This window comes from Copadichromis virginalis, linkage group LG17 (assembly GCF_057382275.1).
Source record: "Copadichromis virginalis isolate Kocher_CV1m ecotype Utaka linkage group LG17, C_Virginalis_male_GT1.1, whole genome shotgun sequence".
Classification (NCBI taxonomy): domain Eukaryota; kingdom Metazoa; phylum Chordata; class Actinopteri; order Cichliformes; family Cichlidae; genus Copadichromis; species Copadichromis virginalis.
Genome location: NC_140634.1, coordinates 39501891 through 39527133, shown reverse-complemented (window position 1 = coordinate 39527133; position 25243 = coordinate 39501891). Strand labels below are relative to the sequence as shown.

The 25243-nt window shown below is 42.6% G+C and overlaps 2 protein-coding genes and 1 long non-coding RNA gene across 10 annotated transcripts in view; 1 reads left to right on the top strand and 2 right to left on the bottom strand.

Annotated features, from left to right (window-relative positions):
* csnk1g2b (casein kinase 1, gamma 2b) overlaps positions 1-15119 on the bottom strand; it is a 40770-nt gene extending 25651 nt beyond the window's left edge. Inside the window, exons 1-2 of one of the 8 annotated variants that reach the window (XM_085437220.1) lie at positions 14810-15119; positions 11329-12109 (exon numbers count right to left, since the gene is read on the bottom strand). In XM_085437220.1, the coding sequence (XP_085293346.1) occupies positions 11329-11556 (228 nt within the window). In that variant the 5' untranslated portion in view covers positions 11557-12109; positions 14810-15119. The other 7 variants (XM_085437214.1, XM_085437222.1, XM_085437221.1 and 4 more) reach the window with 7 other exon arrangements.
* On the top strand, positions 14073-16635 carry LOC146689946 (uncharacterized). Its single transcript, XR_014916082.1, has 3 exons — positions 14073-14136; positions 16228-16461; positions 16573-16635. It is a non-coding gene; the product is annotated as an uncharacterized LOC146689946 (long non-coding RNA).
* Positions 16277-18544, bottom strand: dmbx2 (diencephalon/mesencephalon homeobox 2). The gene is made up of 4 exons (XM_085437223.1): positions 18356-18544; positions 17531-17703; positions 16895-17070; positions 16277-16759 (listed from the first exon to the last, which is right to left on the bottom strand). Exons 1-4 carry the CDS (start codon positions 18412-18414, stop codon positions 16277-16279), a joined length of 891 nt encoding a protein of 296 aa, XP_085293349.1. The 5' UTR covers positions 18415-18544.
* Positions 18545-25243: the final 6699 nt, after the last annotated feature.

Genomic DNA, 25243 nt, shown 5'->3' with positions numbered 1-25243 from the left:
AATTCTTCAAAGAAAAAAAAAGTACAGAAAAGCACAGAGCTAGTGAGTAGAAACTGAGGAGGCAATAAAAAGGAGTGGAAGCCTGAGGGAGAAGACGTGTGACTGCTCTGGGAGGTGGAGCAGGTCTCTCACACATGTCAGGCCATGCCAGGGAGGAGAGGGAGAGAATATATTCAATATATAAATAAGGGGCAAAAACAGATGGCAGATCGCAGGACCCTTTAAAACAGCTTACAATAGGAAACAGAGGCTTATGGCAGCTTTACGTACTTAAGAGTCATCTCTATTCCCAGCAGATGGGCTAAGCTATGGCTGTGTGAATGACCAGGGCCGAGCTACAAATGTCTGATGTAACATCTCTGTATATGATAAGGATTCTTCTCAGCTTCCTGCACAAATCAAGATTTTTTCTTTTCAAATCTGCTTCCTGGGCTTACTATGCATGCTCAGAATGGGAGCTATCCTGTAGCGTGACTGGGCAGGGCAAAGGCACTATGGCGGAAGGAATACAATAGTAGGTTTTCATTGTCTTAAATGTATACTCAGCTGATCCACAGATTGAAAAGGGTCCTTCACCCCACCCACCCACACACCAACACCCCTGTACACACTCTATCTATATTGTATATGAGGACTGAGGAACCCACATTAGAAGTGACACCAGCATTTAAAGACAGAGCCCCCAAACAGCCCTTCAGGTTTACTGGACTCACGTGGCGTACAGACTCTGCGACAGCTCGGACCACAATTCATATTCCAAGTCTAGCAAAATAACAGAAGTTCACATCAATATATGCCTGTCAGACCAGCAGCAGTTTTCTGCTCTAGATTCTTTCTGATGGGTTAATGGTCAGGTGATGGGGACATTTTGTGTGTTTAAAAGGGCACAGAGGTGCTATGCTATCTTTAGTGGAGTAACAAAATACAGGGCTCTATTAGGCACATTCCTAAAGTTAGAAAAAAAGAAAGACTTAATATACAGAAAACAGTCAGTTTTAGTGTCTTACTCTTACTGGCCACTCAAAGTGCTTCAGGACCTTGGCCTAGTTGAACCCCAGGAAACTGAACCCTGAGCTTCTGATTAATCAATGGCCAGCTCTGTGGGATCAGAACACATGGGCCAGGCCTTTCCTCCCCACACACATCAGGGAGCCTTGGCACCATTGACCCAGCTGCCAACTCAACAACTGTTCATCAGTGGACCACGTTAAATTAATAATCACAGCATACTGGTGTTAGCAGTGTTGTTTCATTTATCTTTCCCTGATTGTAGTTCTCCTGGCTGACTGGTGTACTCTGTGTGTTAAAAAGGCAACACAATAGTTTGCTGCTGACATTACATCTAAGCTGTTAAATTTATGATACCAAACCCTAAATAAAGAAAGGAAACTAACCCAGAGCTGTAGATTGTGACAGCTTTATCTCTTACTGACAAACCAAATCCTTATAAACAACTTCACAAGCAAGAAAGTAGGAGTAGATTTTCCAAAAGCATGACAGCCATTCAGACACAACACTGAAGCAGCTTCATTATAGGGTGTCTTCAGTCTAACTACTGAAGACACCCTATAATGGGCAAGATGGGAACTGAAACAGCTATAAATGACTACTAGCTGCAGCTCAACACTAAAAAGGTTACAGACTTGTTGATATCAACACAAAAACATCCCTTAGAGCCTCAAATCCTGCAGCTACAACAGCCTGCGAATGGCACAGAGTTTAAATGTTACATGCCATTTGAAGGATGACCCTTAAGAGCAAAACACTTGAAGCTTGTACAAATATACAATTATGTCATCAGCGATCAGTTGCTGGTTTCTGCATTATAACTTTTCATGGACTCCAAAGACTTGTAGACAGAGCAGACCGTCAGCACCACACAAAGTCCTTTTCCTGGGATTAACCATCTGCATGTGATGTCATCTGGGCTAAATCTGATCTCCATTTCCACACAGCCGAGAAACATCAGCTCTGGCCTCAGGGACTGGGTAAAGTAACAACCACCAGATTACAGCAGAATAAAATAAAATTATAGCTGAAATCACCAAAAAAGACAGTAAGTTGTTTTGGTTGCACATGTAGCATCAACTTACAATAAATTTAGATTTAAAATAATTATTTTGTATTCATTTTGAACACCAGTTATATGGTGTTAAACAATTATTTTTACAGCTGACATATTCAGCTGCAAAGACGTATCATGTCATATTCATTAAATAAAAGAGATTGCGCCTTGACCCCCGTGAACAATATCATACACTTAAAATTGACTGATGAAGCAACAGCTGCACGGATGTAATGCAATTCATAAATAAATATCTGTTGTTCAGCCACGATGACATTGCATATGTATGCCTATGTCCAGGGATCAGACCCAGCATTATGCATAAGGCTCAGAATAGATGCTGACCTTTGCTTGGCTCCCAGTAAACCATTTCAAAATATGAAACTGACAATGTGACTCATCTCATCTTAGACAGAGCAACACAAATGTCAACAGAGTGCATCTTTACTTCCAAGCCATCACACTCACTTTAGTTATGCTAATGGATCACCGTAGGCCTCAGACAAATGGCTGAGGTGTGCTTAGATTCTCTCAATTCAAGCTAGAGGTTAGAAGGTGGTTTTAAGAAGTCAGCGGTGTTCGAGGGCAACAGCTGGCCAGTGGCCAGCTCTTCTCCTGTTTCAGCTCAAATTTAACATGTCCAGATGGAATCATCAGCTGTTTCCCAAAACCTAGTGCGGCAATCAGGAAGTGCTGGGATCAGCCAGATTTAGACATTCATTTCATCCCAAAGAATCATCTTCCTTAGAAAGATTATTTTTAAACGCAAGAGGTGAAGAAGAACATTACGGACAAGGTCAAGAAACACTTCTTCATGCACACGAGTACAGTAAAGGAGTGGTGGCCTCTGACCCGTGTACACTATTATTCCAACTGAATTACTGCCTGTGTTAAGGAGTGGCTCTGTGACAGGTGTGGCACAGCTGAATGAATTGAGAAACACAACCATGTAATGTTATTATCAAGAGTCAAGATGACCTTAGCAGGAATTAGTGTTCAATATCTATTATTATCAGGCTTTGAGGTGGTTATAAGATGCCATTTACTGCAACCATAAACTGCTTTCCCTAATTTTATATTACAGTTATGGCTTATAGCTTCTGACAATTCTGTGCGCATTTAAAACATGTCAAAGTCAGCCGCTACAGACAGAGCAGGAAAAACATATTACGCAGTGATCTACACAGTCATGGGTTGTTCCACTGACATGAACCTTAATAGGAAGTCTCCTTTGTCTTTTACGGGACCGAGTCATGGCCAAAGTTTGATATGCTGAATTGCATAGCCTTGTTTGTTTAACTCTGAAACTGTAGCCACAAGTTGTGTAAATAAAGCCTAGCTAGAATTTCAGCTGATCATTGTTTATAACATCTTAAAAACACACACACACACACAGCTGATGTGTGTGTGTAACAGTGCAATGCAAAACAGAAAACAATCAGCAGTCCTTACTGTATTTTATTTACACTTATTATATTTTAATTCCCTGATATGAGAAAATTTTTCAATAGATTTAAAGAGCCTGTAGTTTCATTTCAAAGCTGACAAGCTTAACTACAGTCAACATGACAAAAAAATGACTCAGTGTCCCTTTCCTAATCATTTGCCCTAGATCCCGTTAAGCCCCAGCAATACGGCAGCATATCTGAATTTCCTACATGGCATCGAGCAGCTTTAACTCTGAACTCGAGCTTTGCCCCCTTCTCTTGCAAAGCAAACTCTCAGAAATAGACCGACCTGAGGTCAGTCTGGCTCTAGGTCTTTTCAAATGACCATCATCTGATTCTGGTTTGGTTATTTTGGCTCTTGTGTACCACCTCAATTACAATCCTGTAAAGAAAGTCAAGGCAGAGCGGTGAAGCATGCATTCACGGCAGTGACCAAAAAGGAGCAAAATGTGAGAAACTGGTGATGATTGAACATTGCATGTAATTTGGCGATGGACTCTTGAGTGTAACTCCTGAAACAGCTGAATGGAAAATGTGACTAGTGCTTTGGTTTGAACCAGGATGTGGACTTAGAAGCTACAATTACACAGCACTCACTGCTCCACAGGCACACACGCCCATACACCATATTCAAACCTATTTTTTATGCTGTCACGATTTTGCAGTGTCAGTGTTTTATGTACTTCTATAAAAAACACCAACATTTAAGACACAGACATTCCTGTGCAGCTTTTATGCCTGTGACAAAATCTTGACAAACATCAAATGTGAGTCTGCATGAACGCACTGTGTTGCTGCCGGCTACCGATTCATTTGAGCAGAGCAGGGGTGGGCAACTCCAGGCCTCGAGGGCCGGTGTCCCTGCAGGTTTTAGATGTGTCCTTGAACCAACACAGCCGATTTAAATGGCTAAATTAGCTCCTGCAGTTCTCCAGAGGCCTGGTAACGAACTAATCATGTGATTCGGGTGTGTTGACCCAAGGTGAGATCTAAACCCTGCAGGACACCGACCCGCGAGGCCTGGAATTGCCCACCCCTGCATTAGAGGATTAGCTAGCTGACTAAAGGTAGGCTTTTACATACTGTTGACATCCAAGGATCTTTTAACTCAGTCTGCCCAGCATGCACTCTAGAGAGCCAAAGCTAAAGCGTCAAGATGTCACTTGAATTCCTGACAAACATGCTGATAGAGCTTTTGCTCCTTCAAAGTTTTTCAACAACTGCCTCATGGCGAGCTGGTGTAAGCTGCTGAACTAGACCGCAACGAGAGCTGCTTATCATGATTCAGTGGGAGGCAGACAAGAGAGTTGGATCCAACCCCTCAGATTTCCATCACGACTGACCCAGCACTGTGACTGGCTTCACTCAGATACACTGCCTCACTCATATGCTTCTGCACCGGTGACTCAGCCACAGAACATAAAAGAGTCAACCGGAGACAATCATCTGTTCACCAAACATGATTTCAAACTTGAATTTGAAAAAATAAAAAAAGGAGTAAGGTATATAATCGACCATGCTATAGTTGGTCCTTCACAGAGCATGCTAGGCATGGTCATTTTCAAACAAACAAGTTCTTTCATAGATCAAATATTTTGTGAGACTATTTGTTGTACTACAATCTCTACATCCTGGAGTTTACCAGCACTTGTATGTAAACTACCACCCCTACTACATTCTGTAACACACAAAGAACGCATTTGTTACCCAACAAAAACAGAACATCACCTCAACAACCAGATATCAGACCGATGAATTATATGTGGTATGGTGATATTAAATATTACTCCATAAATGTGAGAAATGCACAACATTAAAGTCTGTTAAAACCACAAAATAAATAACTAAAATATTTCACAGTGAGTATCAGATAGTATTTATGCTTACAATGGTCATCCCTTGTAGTTACCAGTGTATACTGGTCCTCACTGGAAGCAAAACATTTAGTGAAATACGTAAAGTAACATTAAATGACTTTTTTGTTTCTAACAGAGTGAACATCTGCTCAGTATTATCAGTGCCTCAGCCACATACAAATAGATATGAGCTTTCGTTTGTACCTGGCTGTCTAGCAGCCTGAACATAATGCAGTCCCAACAACCATGCTGCTTCTCACTCCGTTTGTCCTTGTATAAGTTACTTAGTGGAAAGGAAGGAAGCAGTGACACTCCAAATTTGCCATCCATAAACAAAAATAAATAAATAAAGTATAATAAAACACTCTAGCGCTGATGGGGGAACTGCAGATTTACCACAGATTAAGGTTGTTTTTTGCTGCTATTTGACTCAGACTAAGCTATCTAATAAGGCTGTCTAAAACTTGCATAATGCACTCAGCTAGATCATTTCCCTAAATAACAATATGCACTCTGTCTTTTTGCACAGTGAAAAAAAAACAAAAAAACAAAAAAAAAAAAACAGCGTCTTTTAAAGCCACAATAGCTTTACGGTGTTTCTTGATAGGCATCGTGTTCAAGTGTAAAAGGCAGAGACATCAGCAAAGCACATGCACCAATCAGACATTTTGTACTTTATCCAACTTGTAGATTTGACTATAACTAGCCCTAGTTTATAAATTCATATGGTGTCTTTCTATTCCTCAAAACAAATGTTGTTTTCCCCCCCACATCTGAAATGTGTCTGTCTTTAACAAGCACCGTCTACATAAAATACTCCTCTGCATGCACGTGGCTGGCACACAATGCACAGTAGGATGCTGTGTTTACTGTGTTCATCTCCCTAGATGGCCATCCAACATCAGCCCCCTCTCACTGAGCTATAGGGAGGCATTGGCTGTACAATAAGTATCAGCACCACACTACTTATTACTCTCCTCCTGCGTTCAGGAGATATTACAGACATTTGTCATAGCTAAAGGTAGTCATGACCACAAAGAGGAGACTTCATTTATTTGATTCATTACTGCCAATACCAGTTCTGAAGGCGGAAAGTATCACAGGCCATTCCTATCTGTCGATAAACAACCAGCTACATCAAAAGGGATTAGAAATAAAAACCAAACTGAAAAGATTGTAACTCAAAAGTCTGTTCAAAGTGGACTGGTAGACATCCTAACAAAAATGTACGCAAAAACTAAGGGAATTGGTTGAGAGGGGGTTGAAGACCTCTCGAAAAACAATTAACTACAGATGGTAAGACAGAGCGAGTGCTACATCAAGACAGCAGTATTAAAATGAAAATCTGTAAAATGCCTCATGGATAGAAAGGTTTAGACGAAAACGTTCTGATGGAGATGATGTGTCACTTTACCCTCTCAGTAAAGCCTGATGGGTGGCTAGTGTGTACAGTAAGCCACAACAGCAAGCAGACATTTAATGGTTTTGTTTCTTTAAGACTCTGGGATCTCCCCTTGGGAGTGAAGCCTGCAGTGTACTTACAGCAGCGTCTGTACAGTCCTGCCTCCAACACGTAGGCACTTGCCAGTGTGAGAAAGCACCCAGCTGAACCAAAGACTGACCTACTGTGTGTCCACAAGGCCGGCCAACAAAGACGACCTTTCAGCACTTAGCAGCTTCTCTCTGCAGCAACGTTTAAAGCAATTCTCGATCCACTGCCAGAGGATCGAGTGCACAGGCCTTTCATACCATACCAACTCAATCTCTGTCTCTGCTATTAAGTGGCAAAGCAGGGTGAAACTGACATTCACCTTTTTACTTTGATTCACAGAGGTGCCACCAAAATACCCAGCCAAACACAGCATTCAGCAAACAACAGTACCAGCCAAAGACTAACTAATCATTACATGCCATCCTTCAGAGCTTAGCATTTAAAATTGGTTGTTACAACAAAGCAGATTAAAAACTACTTTCGTCAACCAGATTACATTTGTTATCCCAAGAAAATAGTTTTATTAGTTTCTTGGTAAAACAACAATCTTCACTTGACCGGGCATAAAGAAATTTATATTACACACTCTCCCTCTGTCTTCGTTTTCTCATCTACTCATTACTGTACATCAGAGTTTCTCCAAGAGATGTTGTCCAAAATGCACCATTAAATCAGGCTCTAGTCTATATTAAAGTCTATAATAGACCTGCAAGGAGTACTTAGCAAAGCAGAATAAGCAAACTTTAATCTTTTTTTCATACCATTCAAATGCAAAAAAATTTCTACTTTTTTTTAAACACATATTTAGTAACATTTGTGTTACTAAGTCAGAGGCTCAGTAAACAAGCAGCATGAGAACATCTGATATGTTTCATGTGACATTTACAGTGGGGCAAAAAAGTATTTAGTCAGCCACCGATTGTGCAAGTTCCCCCACCTAAAATGATGACAGAGGTCAGTAATTTGCACCAGAGGTACACTTCAACTGTGAGAGACAGAATGTGAAAAAAAAATCCATGAATCCACATGGTAGGATTTGTAAAGAATTTATTGGTAAATCAGGGTGGAAAATAAGTATTTGGTCACCTCAAACAAGGAAAATCTCTGGCTCTCACAGACCTGTAACGTCTTCTGTAAGACGCTTTTCTGTCCCCCACTCGTTACCTGTATGAATGGCACCTGTTTGAACTCATCATCTGTATAAAAGACACCTGTCCACAGCCTCAAACAGTCAGACTCCAAACTCCGCCATGGCCAAGACCAAAGAGCTCTCGAAGGACACCAGGAAAAGTATTGTAGACCTGCACCAGACTGGGAAGAGTGAATCTACAATAGGCAAGCAGCTTGGTGTGAAAAAATCAACTGTGGGAGCAATCATCAGAAAATGGAAGACATACAAGACCACTGATAATCTCCCTCGATCTGGGGCTCCACGCAAGATCTCATCCCGTGGGGTCAAAATGATCATGAGAACGGTGAGCAAAGATCCCAGAACCACACGGGGGGACCTGGTGAATGACCTGCAGAGAGCTGGGACCAAAGTAACAAAGGTCACCATCAGTAACACACTACAACGGCAGGGAATCAAATCCCGCAGTGCCAGACGTGTTCCGCTGCTGAAGCCAGTGCATGTCCAGGCCCGTCTGAAGTTTGCCAGAGAGCACATGGATGATACAGCAGAGGATTGGGAGAATGTCATGTGGTCAGATGAAACCAAAGTAGAACTTTTTGGTATAAACTCAACTCGTCGTGTTTGGAGGAAGAAGAATACTGAGTTGCATCCCAAGAACACCATACCTACTGTGAAGCATGGGGGTGGAAACATCATGCTATGGGGCTGTTTTTCTGCCAAGGGGACAGGACGACTGATCCGTGTTAAGGACAGAATGAATGGGGCCATGTATCGTGAGATTTTGAGCCAAAACCTCCTTCCATCAGTGAGAACTTTGTAGATGAAACGAGGCTGGGTCTTCCAACATGACAATGATCCAAAACACACCGCCCGGGCAACAAAGGAGTGGCTCCGTAAGAAGCATTTGAAAGTCCTGGAGTGGCCTAGCCAGTCTCCAGACCTCAACCCCATAGAAAATCTGTGGCGGGAGTTGAAAGTCCGTGTTGCTCGGCGACAGCCCCAAAACATCACTGCTCTCGAGAAGATCTGCATGGAGGAATGGGCCAAAATACCAGCTACTGTGTGTGCAAACCTGGTAAAGACCTATAGTAAACGTTTGACCTCTGTTATTGCCAACAAAGGTTATGTTACAAAGTATTGAGTTGTATTTTTGTTATTGACCAAATACTTATTTTCCACCCTGATTTACGAATAAATTCTTTACAAATCCTACCATGTGGATTCATGCATTTTTTTTTCACATTCTGTCTCTCACAGTTGAAGTGTACCTCTGGTGCAAATTACTGACCTCTGTCATCATTTTAGGTGGGGGAACTTGCACAATCGGTGGCTGACTAAATACTTTTTTGCCCCACTGTATATACTAAACAATTAGTGAACTGTTTGAGAACTGATTGACAGATTGATACATGTAACAAACAGCATATTTTCTGATTTTGTCATTTTTACAGTGATCAATGAAATCTGTGATAAAACGACAATATTCAACTCATGTCTAACTTATGTTCATAGATAACAGGACTGTTATTTGTTTTAGTCTGTCAGGAAATGCTCAGCAACAGCCTCTGACAAATCAGATACCCTACTTGACAGGCAGTGACACTCACGGGGTTACCCCGGAGAGCTGTGAGATCAGGGACAGACAGAAACAAGTGGACGGGGAACTATCTGCAGTCTGGGTGAAGGGAGAAGCCTTCTTCATGTCAACGCCAGTAATGCCCAGAGCTGTGCCAGCTGTTAAGTGTCCTGACCCATCCTGGCTCTACTATTAGGGTATTCCCATCTCTGGGAATGAACCTAAGATGCCACGAAACAGCAGTGTGTGTGTGCGTTTTATTTTTTTTATTTTTTTTTATGTATTCACTGAATTTTCTTTCCCGTGTCTGTCCTTTCTTCTATACCCATACGTACACAACCTGCCAACAAACTCACCCAAAGCTACACATGTGCAAACACAAAACATCAACTGTAATTTTACTGTTACATGTTGCTGTTTTTCTGTGTCTTTCTAAAATATCAGATAAATAAAAGCCCAGTAATAACACTGATGCTGAAAATGTACGCCTACAAAAGATAACGATAGTGAACCTGAAAGGAAGCAACAGAAGTCGTAATTTTAACTCTAAAAACAACATGAAAATACACATCAACAACAAAACAAAAAAAGTCCTTAATAACCCCGAGTCTACAGAGTCAAGTCGGGTCTGATGAGCCCTTTGGCAGACTTCACCCTGTTGTTATTTTACAGTCGGAGATGTTGGGTCCAGTAGCCACGAGATCCACATAGTGGTGTTACAGCCCTAATGCCAGATCCAGATATAGCTGGACACCATGGGGATAAAAATACCCAAACAGATGGGAGGGTTCACAGGCAGAGGGGGAGAGGCACCAAGCACAATTAAAGACTTCAGACAAGAGGAGGACTGCAATTACAGCTGTTTGCTAACCTCTGCCTTCTAGTGGTTAGCACAACCTTTAGTTAATACCTATTCAGCGATAACGACCTCCCTCAGAGACAGAAACGTTAACGTTAATCATATATAAATCATATGCCTAGCCCCAACAGCTTCAGTATTAACACCTACTTAGAATGGGAGTTAGACCTCTTCTTCTAGACTGACCAAATTTCAGGGGAAAAACAGATTTCAAACATCAAAGTGGTACAAGTGGCAACAAATTTATGGTGAAGAGAAAAGTTGAAGTGCTGAGGAAATGGCTGAGCTGTCACAGGCTGCCCCAGAATCAAGCAATCAGAAAACAAACAGGCCTTGACATTTCATGTGGTTTTCACAGTCTGTTTGAAAGCTACTAAACCAGTGCCGCTGGGGAAAAAAAAAAAACACCGCTCATGCTGACACAAAGCAAGTACACTACTGACTGAGCTTAAGGCCTGTGTGGGATTATTTAATAAGGGCCTACAAATGAATTAACATTATTCTAATGACGAAGAAATTGGTGAAAGGGAAGGAAGTGTAAAAATGATCTTTAAAAGAATTGCTACTGTGCATGAAGTGACAAAGGTTACTAAAGAAACAAACAAACACTGAAATGCACTTAAGAAAAATGTTCTTTCAGTCGCAGTTTCTTCACCTCATCCAGAGGACAGCTGACTCAAAAGCATACAAGAGCAGGTCGTGGGAAAAGGGCCCCGTCTGATTGTTCTTATTTACTTCCTGTGTATCTCACTCTCAAACAGTCAAGTGCACAATGAAACTGGGCTGTAATTAAGATAATAACTTTTCACAATAGAGATTTATCAGAATAAGTTATTTGAGGACACCTGGAACAGTAGGTTTTTGTTTTCAATTTCAAGAGATAGTTCAAGAGATACTTACCAACTTAATGGCCACATATTCGTTAGTATAGAGATTTTTTCCCAGCCGCAGTTCTCCAAAGTTTCCACAGCCAATTTTTTTACCCACGCGGAAGTTTGGACCAACCATAAGAACTCCAGAATTGCTCCCTGTACTCCTGCCCCCATGTCCAGGCCTGCTGCTTGTTGTCTTAGACATCTTTTTCCCTTCCTCTGTCTCTCCCTTGCCCCCTCTCTTGTCAAAATCCATAAGCTTGTGATACCCTGGCCTCTCCACGGTTATTTTCCAGCCATGCAAACCATAGAAACTCCAATGACAATGGAGACTGTTTTAGGGAGGGGGGGGGGGGGGGAGACGCCTCACAGGACAGAGGAAAGGTGTTGCTGTTAAAATGCGAAGCGGTTCAGAAGACACTTAAATGAGCCAAAACTGCAGCCGAATGGACCCGTGTGTCTATTGGACAGCTTTTTCCCTTTTTCTTCGTTTACCAGAGGGGCTTCTTTGTTGTGCGTTTCTCCACTCCAGTCTCAGAGCATCATGTCCCCGCCTGACAAATAGGCAGGTGATGTTAGGATGTGTCCAAAGACACACATGCAACACTAGTCATAAAAAAGCACTCGGAAACGCAACTACTGCATCCACAAGGCCACTTGGGAACATCTCCTGGAGTGCCTCATTCCTTCTGGTCAGCCTTCAGTGACACTTTGGACGCTCTCCATGATGCAGGGCCACAGCTTAGCGGGCAACCCGGAATAACACTGACAGCAGGAACGAACAGTCTGGGGTGATGTTGGTTTGTTATCTGAAAAAGAAAAACATGGCCAGAAATCAGTCCATAGGTTGTGATGTATTTTGGTATTGTCTCGACTAAGAGCCCAGGCCATCATTTACACACAACCCAATCATTACTCACGCTTACAACTGAAATTAGCTTGTTTGGAGATGGACAATTTGGACTGTAATTGCAGAAATAAAAGCTCTGCAATGGCAGGTACCTGCCATAACTTTACAAACCATCTACAAAACAATTAAAAACGGTAAAAATGCTGGTAAATTTAGCAAATTAATCACAACTTGTTCCAGCAACACTTGGGCCTTTATGAAATTAACATTTTCGACAGGGAAAAAAACAAACAAATTCAAGCCTTTTGCATGAGTATCACATTATGTCTACAGTGGCTGTTCCTTACTACGGCTGAAATGAGATCTTTATGCAGACTGACGCAAAGCAAATTCAATAAAGGAATCAATACGAGGAGAACTGTTGACCTCAGACATGAGAAATTACAGATAAAATATTCTAAAAGAAACCATGTAACAATGTGCTGTGTGTTTATAATGAAGACCAACATAGCTAATACTGCTAAATAACCATCTTGTTGTCGTCTTTCACAACCACACGCAGGCGTCTCTGCACAGAGCCACTCCGTCATGTCCATGATCTAAGATGTTGCTGAAGAGAGCAGGTAATGCAGGCGCTAGCTTGGGGCAGTTACTCTTTCCTATGGAAAGGCACTTACACAGATCAATGACTGCTGTAATGCTTCATCTAATCACAACATTTGCATCACTGGACAACATTATTGGAAAGATTCAGAAACAGTCTAGTCCACAGCTAGCTCAGCCGTGTCTGACCATCACAAGATAAAAAACACAGTATCATCAGCTAGAAGTTTGCTAGGGATGAGCAAGTCATTTTTTGTGTTTAAATACGTCTTTACTACAACGACACATTTGTCAAAGTGACTCTGGCCAATGCAGAATTCATTCCAAAGACTACAATGAGAAAAACAAAGCACTATATTATATATATATACCTAGGTTGCTTTGCATATGGTGACACTTACTACAGGAATTGTGGCGAAACTAACCTTGCCGGTCACGAGATAAGATGAACACTATGTGACGGAGTAAAACTTATCAGCTTGTGCATGCCAAAAGATGACAGCAGCTCCTGGAATGGTAGAGTGCATTATGCGAGGCACTTCATTTTTCAAGCTGCCGGAGGCCAATACACTATCAACACATTTAAAAATAACAACATGATGTAAGGACATTGGGCAAGTATGGGAATATTTCTGAAAAACACCAATGACCTCAGTATCTTGCTGTCTTGGTTAACTTTCCGTAGGCTGCCCATGTTTTCAGTCTGTCCCATTTAAGGAAGTGGTGCATTGTTTTTCCCATGACAGCTATTTGACATAACTATAGAGTTGTTAAAAACATGCAAAGCGAACAGCGACATATTTCACGTATCGAGAAGGTATCTGGAAGCACAAAGACAGTCCATTTATGAATGATCCCCCTCCAAAAGAAACCTCCCTAAGCCAGATAATGTCCCTAAGGCCAGTTTCATAAAGCTAACTAGCAATAACACTAGCAGGACCGTTTCAAACCGTGTAAATACGAACACAAACACCCACAGAAAATACCCCAAAATGCAAATGAGCAGCGGTAACCAAACCGGAATGGCAAATTTTCCCTCGTCACTTACCTTCCTTTTTTAGCTTAGGTTAATGATAGCTAGTTGCTAAGTTGCTACTGTCTTAACAGCTGTCATTTAGCGTTAGTTTCGGACAACCCAAAGACTCGCTTTCTATACTTGTTAGCCGATTTGTTTCCCCATAAAGAACGATAGATGGAAAACGCCGTTTTAAAAAAGTGAATACCGTCGGTATGAGCTTTAAGAAAGGCTCTGTAACATTACACTTGCTGGCTCGGCGGGCAAGGCCAGATACTCTAAAGCTATCGTAGCGCTGGCTAGGAAGCCCGAGTTAGCTTGACATCCTTCAGTCGTAGCTAGCTTGACTATTTAATTAAGAATTAACGGTAAGTGAATGTAAACATTTAATTTCAAGTTGTAGTTAAGCCAACATGTCACACAGTTGAATTAAGGTAACCTAGCTCGTACCTGCCAAAAACACCGATCCTCTTGGCCCAACGTCTGCTTTAAAAAAAAAAAAAAAAAAACCCAGCCGACGATGTAACGCTAGCCAATTTGTTAACAACACAGTATCACAACAACACGGGCTACCTGTTAGCAAACACATTCAAATTAAATAAGTCGAAGCCTTACAGAGAATCAAATATTCATTGACTGACATTTCCTGAGCTACATATACGTGGCTAGTTAGTAAATGCTTAATAACCGAAAAATAACGTCCCAAGCGAGGCTGTTACAAATATTATCGACTGAAAAAAATACTATAATATAACTATATATATATATATATATATATATATATATCTCTTTGAGTCACCTCATAATGTCGCTTTTATGTTAGTTCAGATAACAGCTACAGCCATTACCCGGACCACTGCCGGGCAACTCCTTAATCCTAAACAAGCGAATGCACACCAACGGCAGCCCGGGATCTCTTACCGCTTAGCTCTCAAGCTAGTCATTTAGCAAGCTAGCACGCCAGGCACGTTAATAAACTGCGTTGCGGCTTTTTGAAAAACAGCCGCTGGGAATGAAGCCCTGTCACGGAAGAATGGTTACCTTTAAATGTTAGCTATCGAAACGCAGTCGAAGTCATGGTTCTGCGTTCGTCGCTATCTTCCTCGTCTGGTGCCTCTTATCCTCAAGTTGCTATGATTTCACTGTTGTCTCTTTAAGCCTCCCTTAACTGCACAGCGTCACCCGGGCTCACGCCACACGGCGCTACGCTGGAAAACCGGCGCAACCGCTTTGGTGAATAACCAGAAACATCAGGCGATCGTAGCTCCCCGACTACGTGCTCCAGACCAGACCGGTTGCTTTTGATTGACACATGTGCACCACCGGTAAAACTGAAACTAACATGCTGCAAGTGTGGAGCTGCTCAGCCCGGCGAACATCTACTACTACCGTCCTTTTAAAACGTACTAGTACTGATACTACACTGTAATTTACAGTGTAGTACTAACCCTTTTACAGTCTGTAAAAATACTCCTTTACAGATAAACAGGGAGCATATAGTTGAACCATACATTAGGTTGTAAAAGTCCTTCAAGCTTTTCAGTCCGTTGTGACTGAGGCAATAACGCAATGGTAATAATAATAATGATAATTGGTACTAATTATTGTTATTAATAATTAATTCATGTCAAACATCACTTAGATTTTAAAATATTTTAATGAAAAAAAGACAAATATACAATTTTACTAACTGTATGTACAATTTACAACAGTTTACAATAATTACAACATATTTCCTGAATTATGGGATAATTTACATGTAAGTGACTGAAACTGTCTAGTAAAGGTAGTGGAGTGAAAAGTGCTGAAAATCTTGGATCAGAAGTTAAAAGTTACATAAAATCCTCACAGTACGAATACCTCAAAGTGAGCTGGTATTTGTACTTGCTTCTTTTTTTCTTTTCTTTTTTAAATACCACTGGAAATATCAGAGTTTTAACTTCCTTTCCAAAATGTCTGAGTAGGTTCTCAGTCACCCAGGCCATTGTAGTCTAAGGTGCTTGGAAAGAAAAGCGACTGGACTTCTTTAAGTTTCCTGAAGACGTTTCACTTCTCAGCTGTGAATCTTCTTTAGTTCAGAAAGAGCTTAAAGAAGTCCAGTTGCTTTTCTTTCCAAGCTGCTCACACTTCATTTCCAACAGTTCCACTGTTTTCCTGGCTATGGTCTATACCATAATCCTCTCTTGAAAGAGAACTCTGAGTCTAAAATAAATAATAGAAAGAGCAGGTGCCAGTGATTTTATTTAACATTTCTATGCTTCAGTGCTCAGTTACAAAATGACTTTTCCCAAATGCTTTTGCTATGTTTTTTAATTGTCTACCCCTAATCCTAGTACTTAGCAGTGTAACAAGCTATATAGCGCTGAGCAGATTAGGAAAAATGAACTGTGAAAGTACAGAGTGTTACATCCGTTTATGCAGACAGGTGAAACTCACAGAATATAAACATATACTTTCAGCAGGTTTCAGGTTTGTCTCTCACAGGACTGCTTCAGGGGTCCACATCACTTACAGCCCCAGATGCGGATGTTGCACTGCTTTACTAGAGCAAGGAGTCTGAAGGGAGACGCTACAGTTTTTTGTAAGTGACAATGTAGGAATCCCGAGGGTGGAGCTGTGCTGCTGTATGACGGGCCAGAACACCGGAGGGAAGGCGAGCTCAGTGGACAGCACTCCTACAACTGGCTGGTGAGGTGTGTGACTATAACACTCTCCTGCCATGAAGGGGAAAAGCGGAGGAGAGGGAAGTCGTAGGGGGCACTGTGAGGTGTCAGAGTCTAAATCCCTGCTTTTGGTCACATCAGGAGGAGGAGGCGCTGATGGGATGCTCCTGTCACCGCATGATAAGGTGATGTCCTGTTTGTCTCTAGCCTTGATGTCCTCGTGTCCTGCTTTGCTGTGATGTGGAGCTTCCTCCAGACTCTGGTCTCTGGACAGAGGGGAGCATCGTTGACCTTTACGAAACTTTGCCCTCCTGTTCTTGAACCACACCTGGATGAGGAAGACAGGACGACCGATGCGCCACAAATAAGTGAGGTGTTTTAACACTATTAAAGCTTAATGCAGTGACCCTCAAAGTTAAACATGCATTTTTATTTTAAGATTATACTTGAGGTGTGCTCTCACCTGAATGCGAGCCTCGGGCAGGTTTATACAAACAGCCAGCCTCTCTCTCATGCCAACATCTGGGTACTGCGTCTGCTGGAAGGCTTTCTCCAGAGCCTGCAGCTGCGACACTGTGAATGCAGTGCGGCTGCGGCGCTGCTTCTGCTGGTTGCCATAGCGAGCCTCGAGGATGAGCTCTGGCAGGAAGAAAATGGGAGCAGCACATCACTTCAGGCACGTTTTCAGCAACTTACAGAGGATCAACAAAAATGTCAACAATATCAAAAGGACAACAACAGTCACTTAAACCAGGAATAATTCTTAAGCACCATGTTTAAATGGGTCACTATGAGTTTGGGATGGAATTCACTGTGTTTTCTGTACTGGACAAACATATCTTTTTCTCACACTGTACAAATATTTAAACAAATAGCACTATAAAATATACTTATATTGATGTTTGTGTAAATATTACATTATAAAGATTACATTATAATCATGGAGCAACGAGACTGCTTCCCTGAGGCTCAATATCGGTCATAATTTGTGTTATTAATCTGAAAGTAACTGTAGTTATTGATATATGCTGTGCTGTAAAAGATTAATGTACATTGTGAGAAAAAGAAAAAAGTAATCCCACCGTGGTGACTGACCCACCTGCCAGCCTCTCCGCCACAGTGAGTGTGTGCACTGTGGGACCTGCTGCAGAGTATGCGTGGTATTGTTCCGCCATCTGGTGGCGCAGGTCCACCAGCATGGAGTTAACTCCGTGGAAGGGGTACACGCCGCCGCTGGACGTCCCGCAGAAATTCAAGGAGTTCATGCTGAACCTGAAGAAACAGAGAGACTTCATTACCTTCAAGATTGTGCGTTTTTCCCCTTTACTGTGGTATCGATACAATAACTGCCCACCGAAGCGAAGTTAAGATTAATCGAAAATCCAGAGTTTAAGTCTCCACATCACCGCCAGCTCCTCTCCAAACGAATTAACTACTAATTAAATGGGAACACGGTGACACTTGTCTTATTATAAATTAATAAAAGACCATATTATTTTTTTATTGTAGTAAAATATGAGCGAGAATGAGCATAAACTCTATTGATATAAACTCCACTGATTTCTCTGAAATGACGTCATTATTTACGCTGGTGTAACAGAATCTGAAGTTCTGTGCGTAAACGGGTCAAAGTAGATAAAACGGTATAATTGCCTCTTTCGATAATAGTGATATCAGTGTGAACGGATCTAGGATCACGTCTGCACTCGTGGGTTATCACTTCTGCTTCTGCTTTAGAGCTATTTCTGTTTTGACTGCCGTTTAACTCGCAGTTTAGAGCTCAAAAGTCTTAGTTCGTAAATTCAGTGATATCATCACGCAGCCAGGAAGCTAAACTAGAATAGTAAGTTGCTATCCGGGTTAAGACGTTACTCAAATCTCCTCCTTTCTTTTATTTAAGTTTTAAAAGTGTGCGTGTTTTTACCTGATACTCGAATCCAAAGCAGAACCGTGAGATCCAGCTCCAAGTGCGTCTTTACGCATGCACACAGGTCGGCCAGTAAACGGTAGTCCAGGTTTTTTTAGTCCAATTTGGGCCTTATATCCTCGCAGAGCAGCGCTCTTTGTCGTGGCATGGGCTTAATTCTCCCAAACCATTCTCACCCACGGCTATTTAAGAAGCGTTTACCCAGGCTCCCCTCAGCCATTAGCCAATAGAAAGAAAGGTATTAGCCGGGATTAGGTGGGATGAGGGGAGAGAGGGGGGATGCGAGGAGCTCAAGTTTTTGAAACTATTGAACTTGAGAGATTTATGCCAAGGATCTCCCTATAAGAGCGCGTTTCATTCCCTCCCTTTAAAACAATTAAAACAATGTGGTCGGCTAATCTCCGAGGCAGGGCAGATTAAAATAACAGCCTTTGATTGTCCTCTCCTTCTCGGTCCCTCTTTCTCCCATACCGCTGGTTTTGACAGTCTCCCCCTCGGAGGGGGTTTTCTCTAAGGGTTTGTTTTGCTAACAGGGACCATATTTTGCCTATGAACTGTCACAATGTGAAGTTAATCTGAACCCTACTCTGCGAGAACAATTTATAAGCTCCAGCTGAGCTAAATTAGAAGTCCTCTCAGGGACACAAGACCAAATCAAGGACTGCATCAAATCACCAGAAAGAATAAAGTCCTCCAGCACCAAATGACCAGTGTGGAGCCAGAATACTTTCATCGCCATCACTTCTGGTGGACTTTTTTAAAACCATGTCTAGTTTAACAGCAAACACTTTGAAGTATTTCCACTTTTGTTTTCAGCTCATGGTGTCACGTTTGGACTCTCAAGGCTTAGAAAGAAGACACGCTGATGCTCATTTCTGCAAAGAACTCATAAAACAAAATTTCTGAGACTTCAGTTCTGGCAAAGCTCCAAAAACACTGGATGCCCTCATGTCCCAGAATGCATCTCTTTGGTGTCTTCATCACACTTTATCTGCATCCCTGTTCTTTCACCTCCAGCTTATAATCAGGTTTTCTGTCACAAGTTTGTCATTTCAAACCAAACTGGACAGTTTTATAATGAGACAACACCTCATTAGGAAACTTCACAACAGCGTATCAGAGCCCAGATTCTTGGGATGAATGCTGACCTAACAATTTAGTACGGGAGAAGACGTTTCAGAACTGTTTGTGTCAGTGTAAAAAAAAATCCAGGTTTCTCCGTATACTCATACTCCAATGACCAAGAAAAAGAAAAAGGAAGATATTTCTTTTGTTTTAAAGCCCAAAATGCAAAATTCATTTCTACAAAACAAACTACAGTCTTTATTCTTGGATTGAAAACAACGTTAACAATGAGTAAAACGAGGAAACCTCATCAGACGAGATCTTCTTCCAGGTTAAACAGAGATTTAATGGTGCTGAAAGAGTTAATAGAGTTTATCCCTTAAACCTATTCCACAGTAAAGTGGACAGATACAGTGAGGCTAATAAGTCTGTGTTTTCAGCAATGACTGTGTGGATACTTGATGCTTGATGCAGTCTGAAGAGTGTGTCCTGCACCGCAGACTGTTCATTTAGAAATGAAGCAAAGACCTGCATCAAACATGTTTTGATGGCAAAACAAGTCCAAAAATCGGTTGTAGGTAAGAAAATTGCTCACATTTGTGTTGATACTCAACAATAAAACACCTGAGCTGCCCCCCTGCTGGTCCCATGCCGTGTACTTGAGGGTTGACCACGGTTCACTTCACTTGTTTCCCATTCAAACACAATCAACTGCTTAGACTTCCAAAATATGTGAAAATGTTTGTGCTCCTCTCTTCCCTGTGTTTTTCCCTCTTCTCCTTTCACTGTTCTTGGCTGTCAGGCTATATTAGTGTCCGATAGAAATAAGTCATTTAGAAGAGGCTCTGTCAGCCAGCCCCTCAGCCCCACTAAAAGCTCCAGGATTAGGTCCCGGAGGCCTTTGTCTCCACAGCCCGCAGGATTAGGGGAGATTTACTGCGAGGAGAGAAAAAAAGTAGTTATTTCATGGCACTTTCATGATGAAACCTGGCCAAAGCTGTGTTGGCTGGGGGGATTAGAGGCACACAAAGAGTGTGCTTGTGTGTGACCCTCCCCATCCCAGAGCAGCCACCACCGACTCACTCACGAGCCCCCCTCGCTTGCCCACCCACCCCCACTCCGGTTCATTTCCCCCTTCTGCGGGCCGGCAGGGCTCGTCCGGGTTCACCACCTACCCATCGACACAAGCGAGGCGCTTCATTTAGCGTCTTTAAACTCTCAACACCCAGTGACCTTTAACCGACGCTGTCGCCGTATTTCATCTGTGTTTATGTGAATGCTGTCTGAGAGAGGGTACCGTCCCATCACCGAGGTAAAAACTGCTTTTGCCTCGAGGACCGGAGTGCAGAGGTAAATGAGAAGTTAGTGGATTTCAGCCCCTCCTGTAGAGTTTAAGACCACTTAAGAGGAGTTATCCTGCTCTTAGAGGATCCACTTACACATGCGTGGATTACGGCGAATAGAAGACAAAAGGCCGAGTCACGGCACTGACAACAGCCTCACCGCCGAGCAGGTGTTATGCAGGTTTAATAACTGTTGTCACATAGCAGAGGGAATTACAGGGACCTTGCTGCTCTGCTCCCAATAAGAAAATGATGGTGTGAACGGTTTACAGTTTCCATCCTGCTCGGTGTCACCAAACATGACATTAGTGCTCGTACATACTTCACACGCTGCTTCAAACACACAGCAGGCTGTGTGTGTTAGTCAGGGGATAAGTCAATTCAGACAAAGCTAATAAGTCAGCCTTTACTAGGAGGTGTTAATGGTAGCGGTTAATATTCGCTTTAGAAATCATTAACAGGAACAACTTTTTGGGTGTGGAGAAAATGACATAATCCATGGTTTAAAGCCAAGAATGTTCAAAGAGAAAAACTTTTGAATATAACTTATTAAACCAGCCAGTGCTCCCCTTAAAGTTCAAAATGTGGGTCCTTCACCAGTGAGAGTGCAGTCTCATCAGGACTGGTCCTCCAAACCAGCTGTGAGGTCCCAAATCCTGTTTTTAACTTGTGCATCTCAAATCAAATCAAATCACTTTTATTGTCACATCACATGTGCAGGTACATCTTAGTTGAGTTTAGGGGGGAAACCTGTGAGCCTCCCACCGACAAACTGTCAAATATTTTGCAGAAAAAAACAAAACTAGAGTAAATGATCTCGGCTTTTGATCGATTTCAGGCGTGCGCTCGCCTCCTGCTTGTTTTGGTTTTGGAGCCGTGCTTTTCGTCATCTTCTGCTTCTTTTTATTTGGTCAGTAAGATGTTAATGCCTCCTGTTTAACAGATGTTTTATATAGTGGCCCAGTCTTTCTTTAATTGCTTATCAATAGTACTAATTTGTATTGACAAGGGCCTGTCAGGACGGGACCTTTGTAGTTGTCAGTTATCTTAAAGGACGGCCCCCTCGGACACCGAATGGATCGATTGGCGCGCAAAATACAATTGGGAGGCCTTTTGAAGGGGGGGTAAGAGTCCGGGAGCATGTGTGCAGAAGAAGGGAGAGCAGAGGATCTAAAGACTTCTGCACAACACTCGGGGGAATCGATAGGGCCCGCTGGCCTTTGACCTGAGGGGGGACTGGGAGAGCGGCGGCGGCGGGTCGGTCGGTCCTCTTAAGTCCCTGTGAGTGCCAGGATCACGCTGAGGCCTGACACTGACTATGACACTCGGGGCTTAGAGTGACATTGACCTGGCTGCAAACACACACGAAAAGCTCAAATATACACACTGCGGCTCAGAAAAGGCAGTGAGGAGATGAGTTATGACAGCTACAAGCAAACTTTCACACACACTAAGAAATCCAGCAGACCTGAATAACTTCTGCTTTACAACAATTAAAGTGCAATTCGAGTCCCGTTATCTTACTGTGATGTCCTCTGCAGCCCCTGGGAGCACGGTAATAAGCAGCCACACCAGCTGATCAATAAGGGGCTCAGTAAAGATCAGTCTCCTAATTGGAGCTATAGATTAAAGACAGGCAGGGAGGGACGGGCAGCTGTGTGTGTCCCCGGGGTCAAGGGCACCCGCAGCATGCTACACAGGGGAGCAGGGGTGAAGTCAGACCAACAGAGGGGAAACTCAGTGGGTCTTAAACCCAGTGACAATAAAATCTGTGTAAATAGTGATTTTGCTGCACTTTTAAAGGAGTTTGAAGCCCGTACGCACCAATGAGGAGCGAATACTTTACACAGGCAACCGCTGCTAAAGAAGTCCAGAGAGTGAGTGACCTGATGGAGGAACAGGGGGAGCAGCGTGCTTGTGTAGACCATTTATGAAGTTTTAATGTAGTCTAGGACAGGGATGTCAAACAGAAGGCTTGTGGGCCCGAAGTGGCCCAGTAAAGACTCCAATCCGGCCTCCTCGAAGGCTTTGAGAAATACGAAGGAAGGCATAGATTTGGAATTGTTAACTGTATTTTTTTTATAGGTTTTACAGCTGCTGTTGCAATAAATATGATACCAAAGTAGTTAAGTGTAAAAGCCAGGTATTTGAACTATTTACAATTGAACCTTTTTTGGTGGTTCCACAGTAAAAGCAAAAAATTTAATAAATGAAAAATCAGCATATAATAATAATAATGGATTGGATTTATATAGCGCTTTTCTAAGCACCCAAAGCGCTTTACAATGCCACTATTCATTCACTCTCACATTCACACACTGGTGGAGGCAGCTACATATTAATAAAAACCTTGTGTTTTATAAATACAAGGCAGCCTCAGCAATGAAAAACCCAGATGTGCTGTTGAAATTGAACTTTTGTTCTTGTATTAAGACATCTCAGGATTCGATGCTTAGTTAAAGGTCTTGCACTGGTCTGGTCCATGATGTGAAAAGATTTTGACATCCCTGCTCCAAAGTCTCCATTTGTGCGCATGTTTTCTCGTTCCTCTTTTTCCCCGAGGTCAGTCTTTTCCATTTAACCATCCACCCTCCTTTTTTCCTCTGTGTTGCCAGTATGTTTGGGATCTTTCTCACTAATATTTTTGAAGTTCTGATTTGTGCATCTAACCAAACGAGACATCCGAGTGTGTCAGTTTTTGTACATCGATGATGAAAGTGATCGCTATTTACAGCCTACGAGCACTTGGCTCCAGGTTGCACCATGGAAGCAAAGGTCCACGAGCAAAGCTGTAGCAGCTCAATCATTTATTGTTAACGACTTATCGATTACAGACTCGATAAACTCCAACGTCAGTTTTAAGTCCATGCACGATGTGGGCAGTAAAGTGTTCCTTTGCTCCTCTCAGAGATAATGCAGCCCTCCGTCTCTCAGCATGTGGTCACTTTTGGGGTCCCGGCCTGCAGCTTCCCCCTCCTCCCACCACCACCAGTCAAAGGTGATCACGGGGGACAGAGAAAGAGAGGCACTGATCGAATTTGATAATGAAGACGACCCCTCTAAGCTGCTTTGCTCCACATGTTCGAAATCTCTGGAACACTCAATAAACACTAGGAAGGCCCCTCCCTGTCACTGGAACATTGTGTAGGTATTGATCCCTGCTAACTGGCTCTTTTAATACCTGGGGTCCGTGGCCCGGCCTGGGGAAATGCATACTGACATGTGACGGGAGGAGCTTAATAGGCAAACACACTGAAGAAAGGATGGGCCTCACAGTTTAGCATTTCTCTCTTATCTTTTTTTTTTTTTTTTTACGATTTACACATCTGCTGGAGAGAGGAGAGTTTAAACCGGCTGCACCTGCTGTTTTAAAGGGACATATAGCCTGCAAGAGGCCCGGGCCTGTCCCAAGAAAAAGCTGTCACACTGTCACAAAGCATTTGTGCAGCTGCGGTGGAAGAAGTCCTCTGATCTGAACAACAGCAGAGACCCACGACAAGTTAAAAGTCCAGAGCGGCAAGAATTCAGCAAGAATCTGCAAAATCTAAAGTTCGAGCACTTGCTGTGCACACAAACAGCACCTGTGTGACGGATCCAAGTGGAAGTGGCCCCTCGCTGTTTGAACTCATTTTAACAACTTTGCTGCAAACTTTAAGCAGGAAACTTTCCTTTTTCCTGGGGCGATCGTGGCTCAAGAGTTGGGAGTTCGCCTCGTAATTGGAAGGTTTGCGGTTCGAGCCCCAGCTCGGACAGTCTCGGTCGTTGTGTCCTTGGGCAAGACACTTCACCTGTTGCCTACTGGTGGTGGTCAGAGGGCCCAATGGTGCTAGTGTCCGGCAGCCTCGCCTCTGTCAGTGCGCCCCAGGGTGGCTGTGGCTACAATGTAGCTGCCATCACCAGTGGGTGGATGACTGGTTGTGTAAAGTGCTTTGGGGTCCTTAGGGACAAGTAAAGCAACATTTACCATTGTTTTTAAGTTCTTTTCAGCAGCTCGAGAGATCATGGAAATGATTTCTTTCTTCCCTGTCTGTCGAAATGTCGAGCTCAGTTTGTTAAATCAAGCTTAAAATGAGACATTGCTCGAGAAAACGCACAATAATGAAAACATCCTGTATCACACTTTAAAGTCCCCTTTATGGAAAAAATACAGGATTGAGAATATTATGTGTTGGAAGTTTAAGCTTTGCTGCACTGAAAGGTGTGTGTGTGTTCAGTTTAACACTAAATAGTGATGTCACAAGTGGTTCAACCGGATACTTAAACCAGTGCGACACGTGAGGCCTGAGAATAGATCTTCTGTGACGTAGGAGCCACCTCTGGTTGGACTAAAGGGGAGAGGAACCTCGCAATCAAACTTCTTTAGGCCAAAAATCATGTCGAGGTCTGACTGTTATTCAGAGAACAGCACTTCTAGTTCACAGAGGGGTTCTTCTAAATAACAGCCTTAAAAGAAATAAGAGGAATCACAGGTGTCACA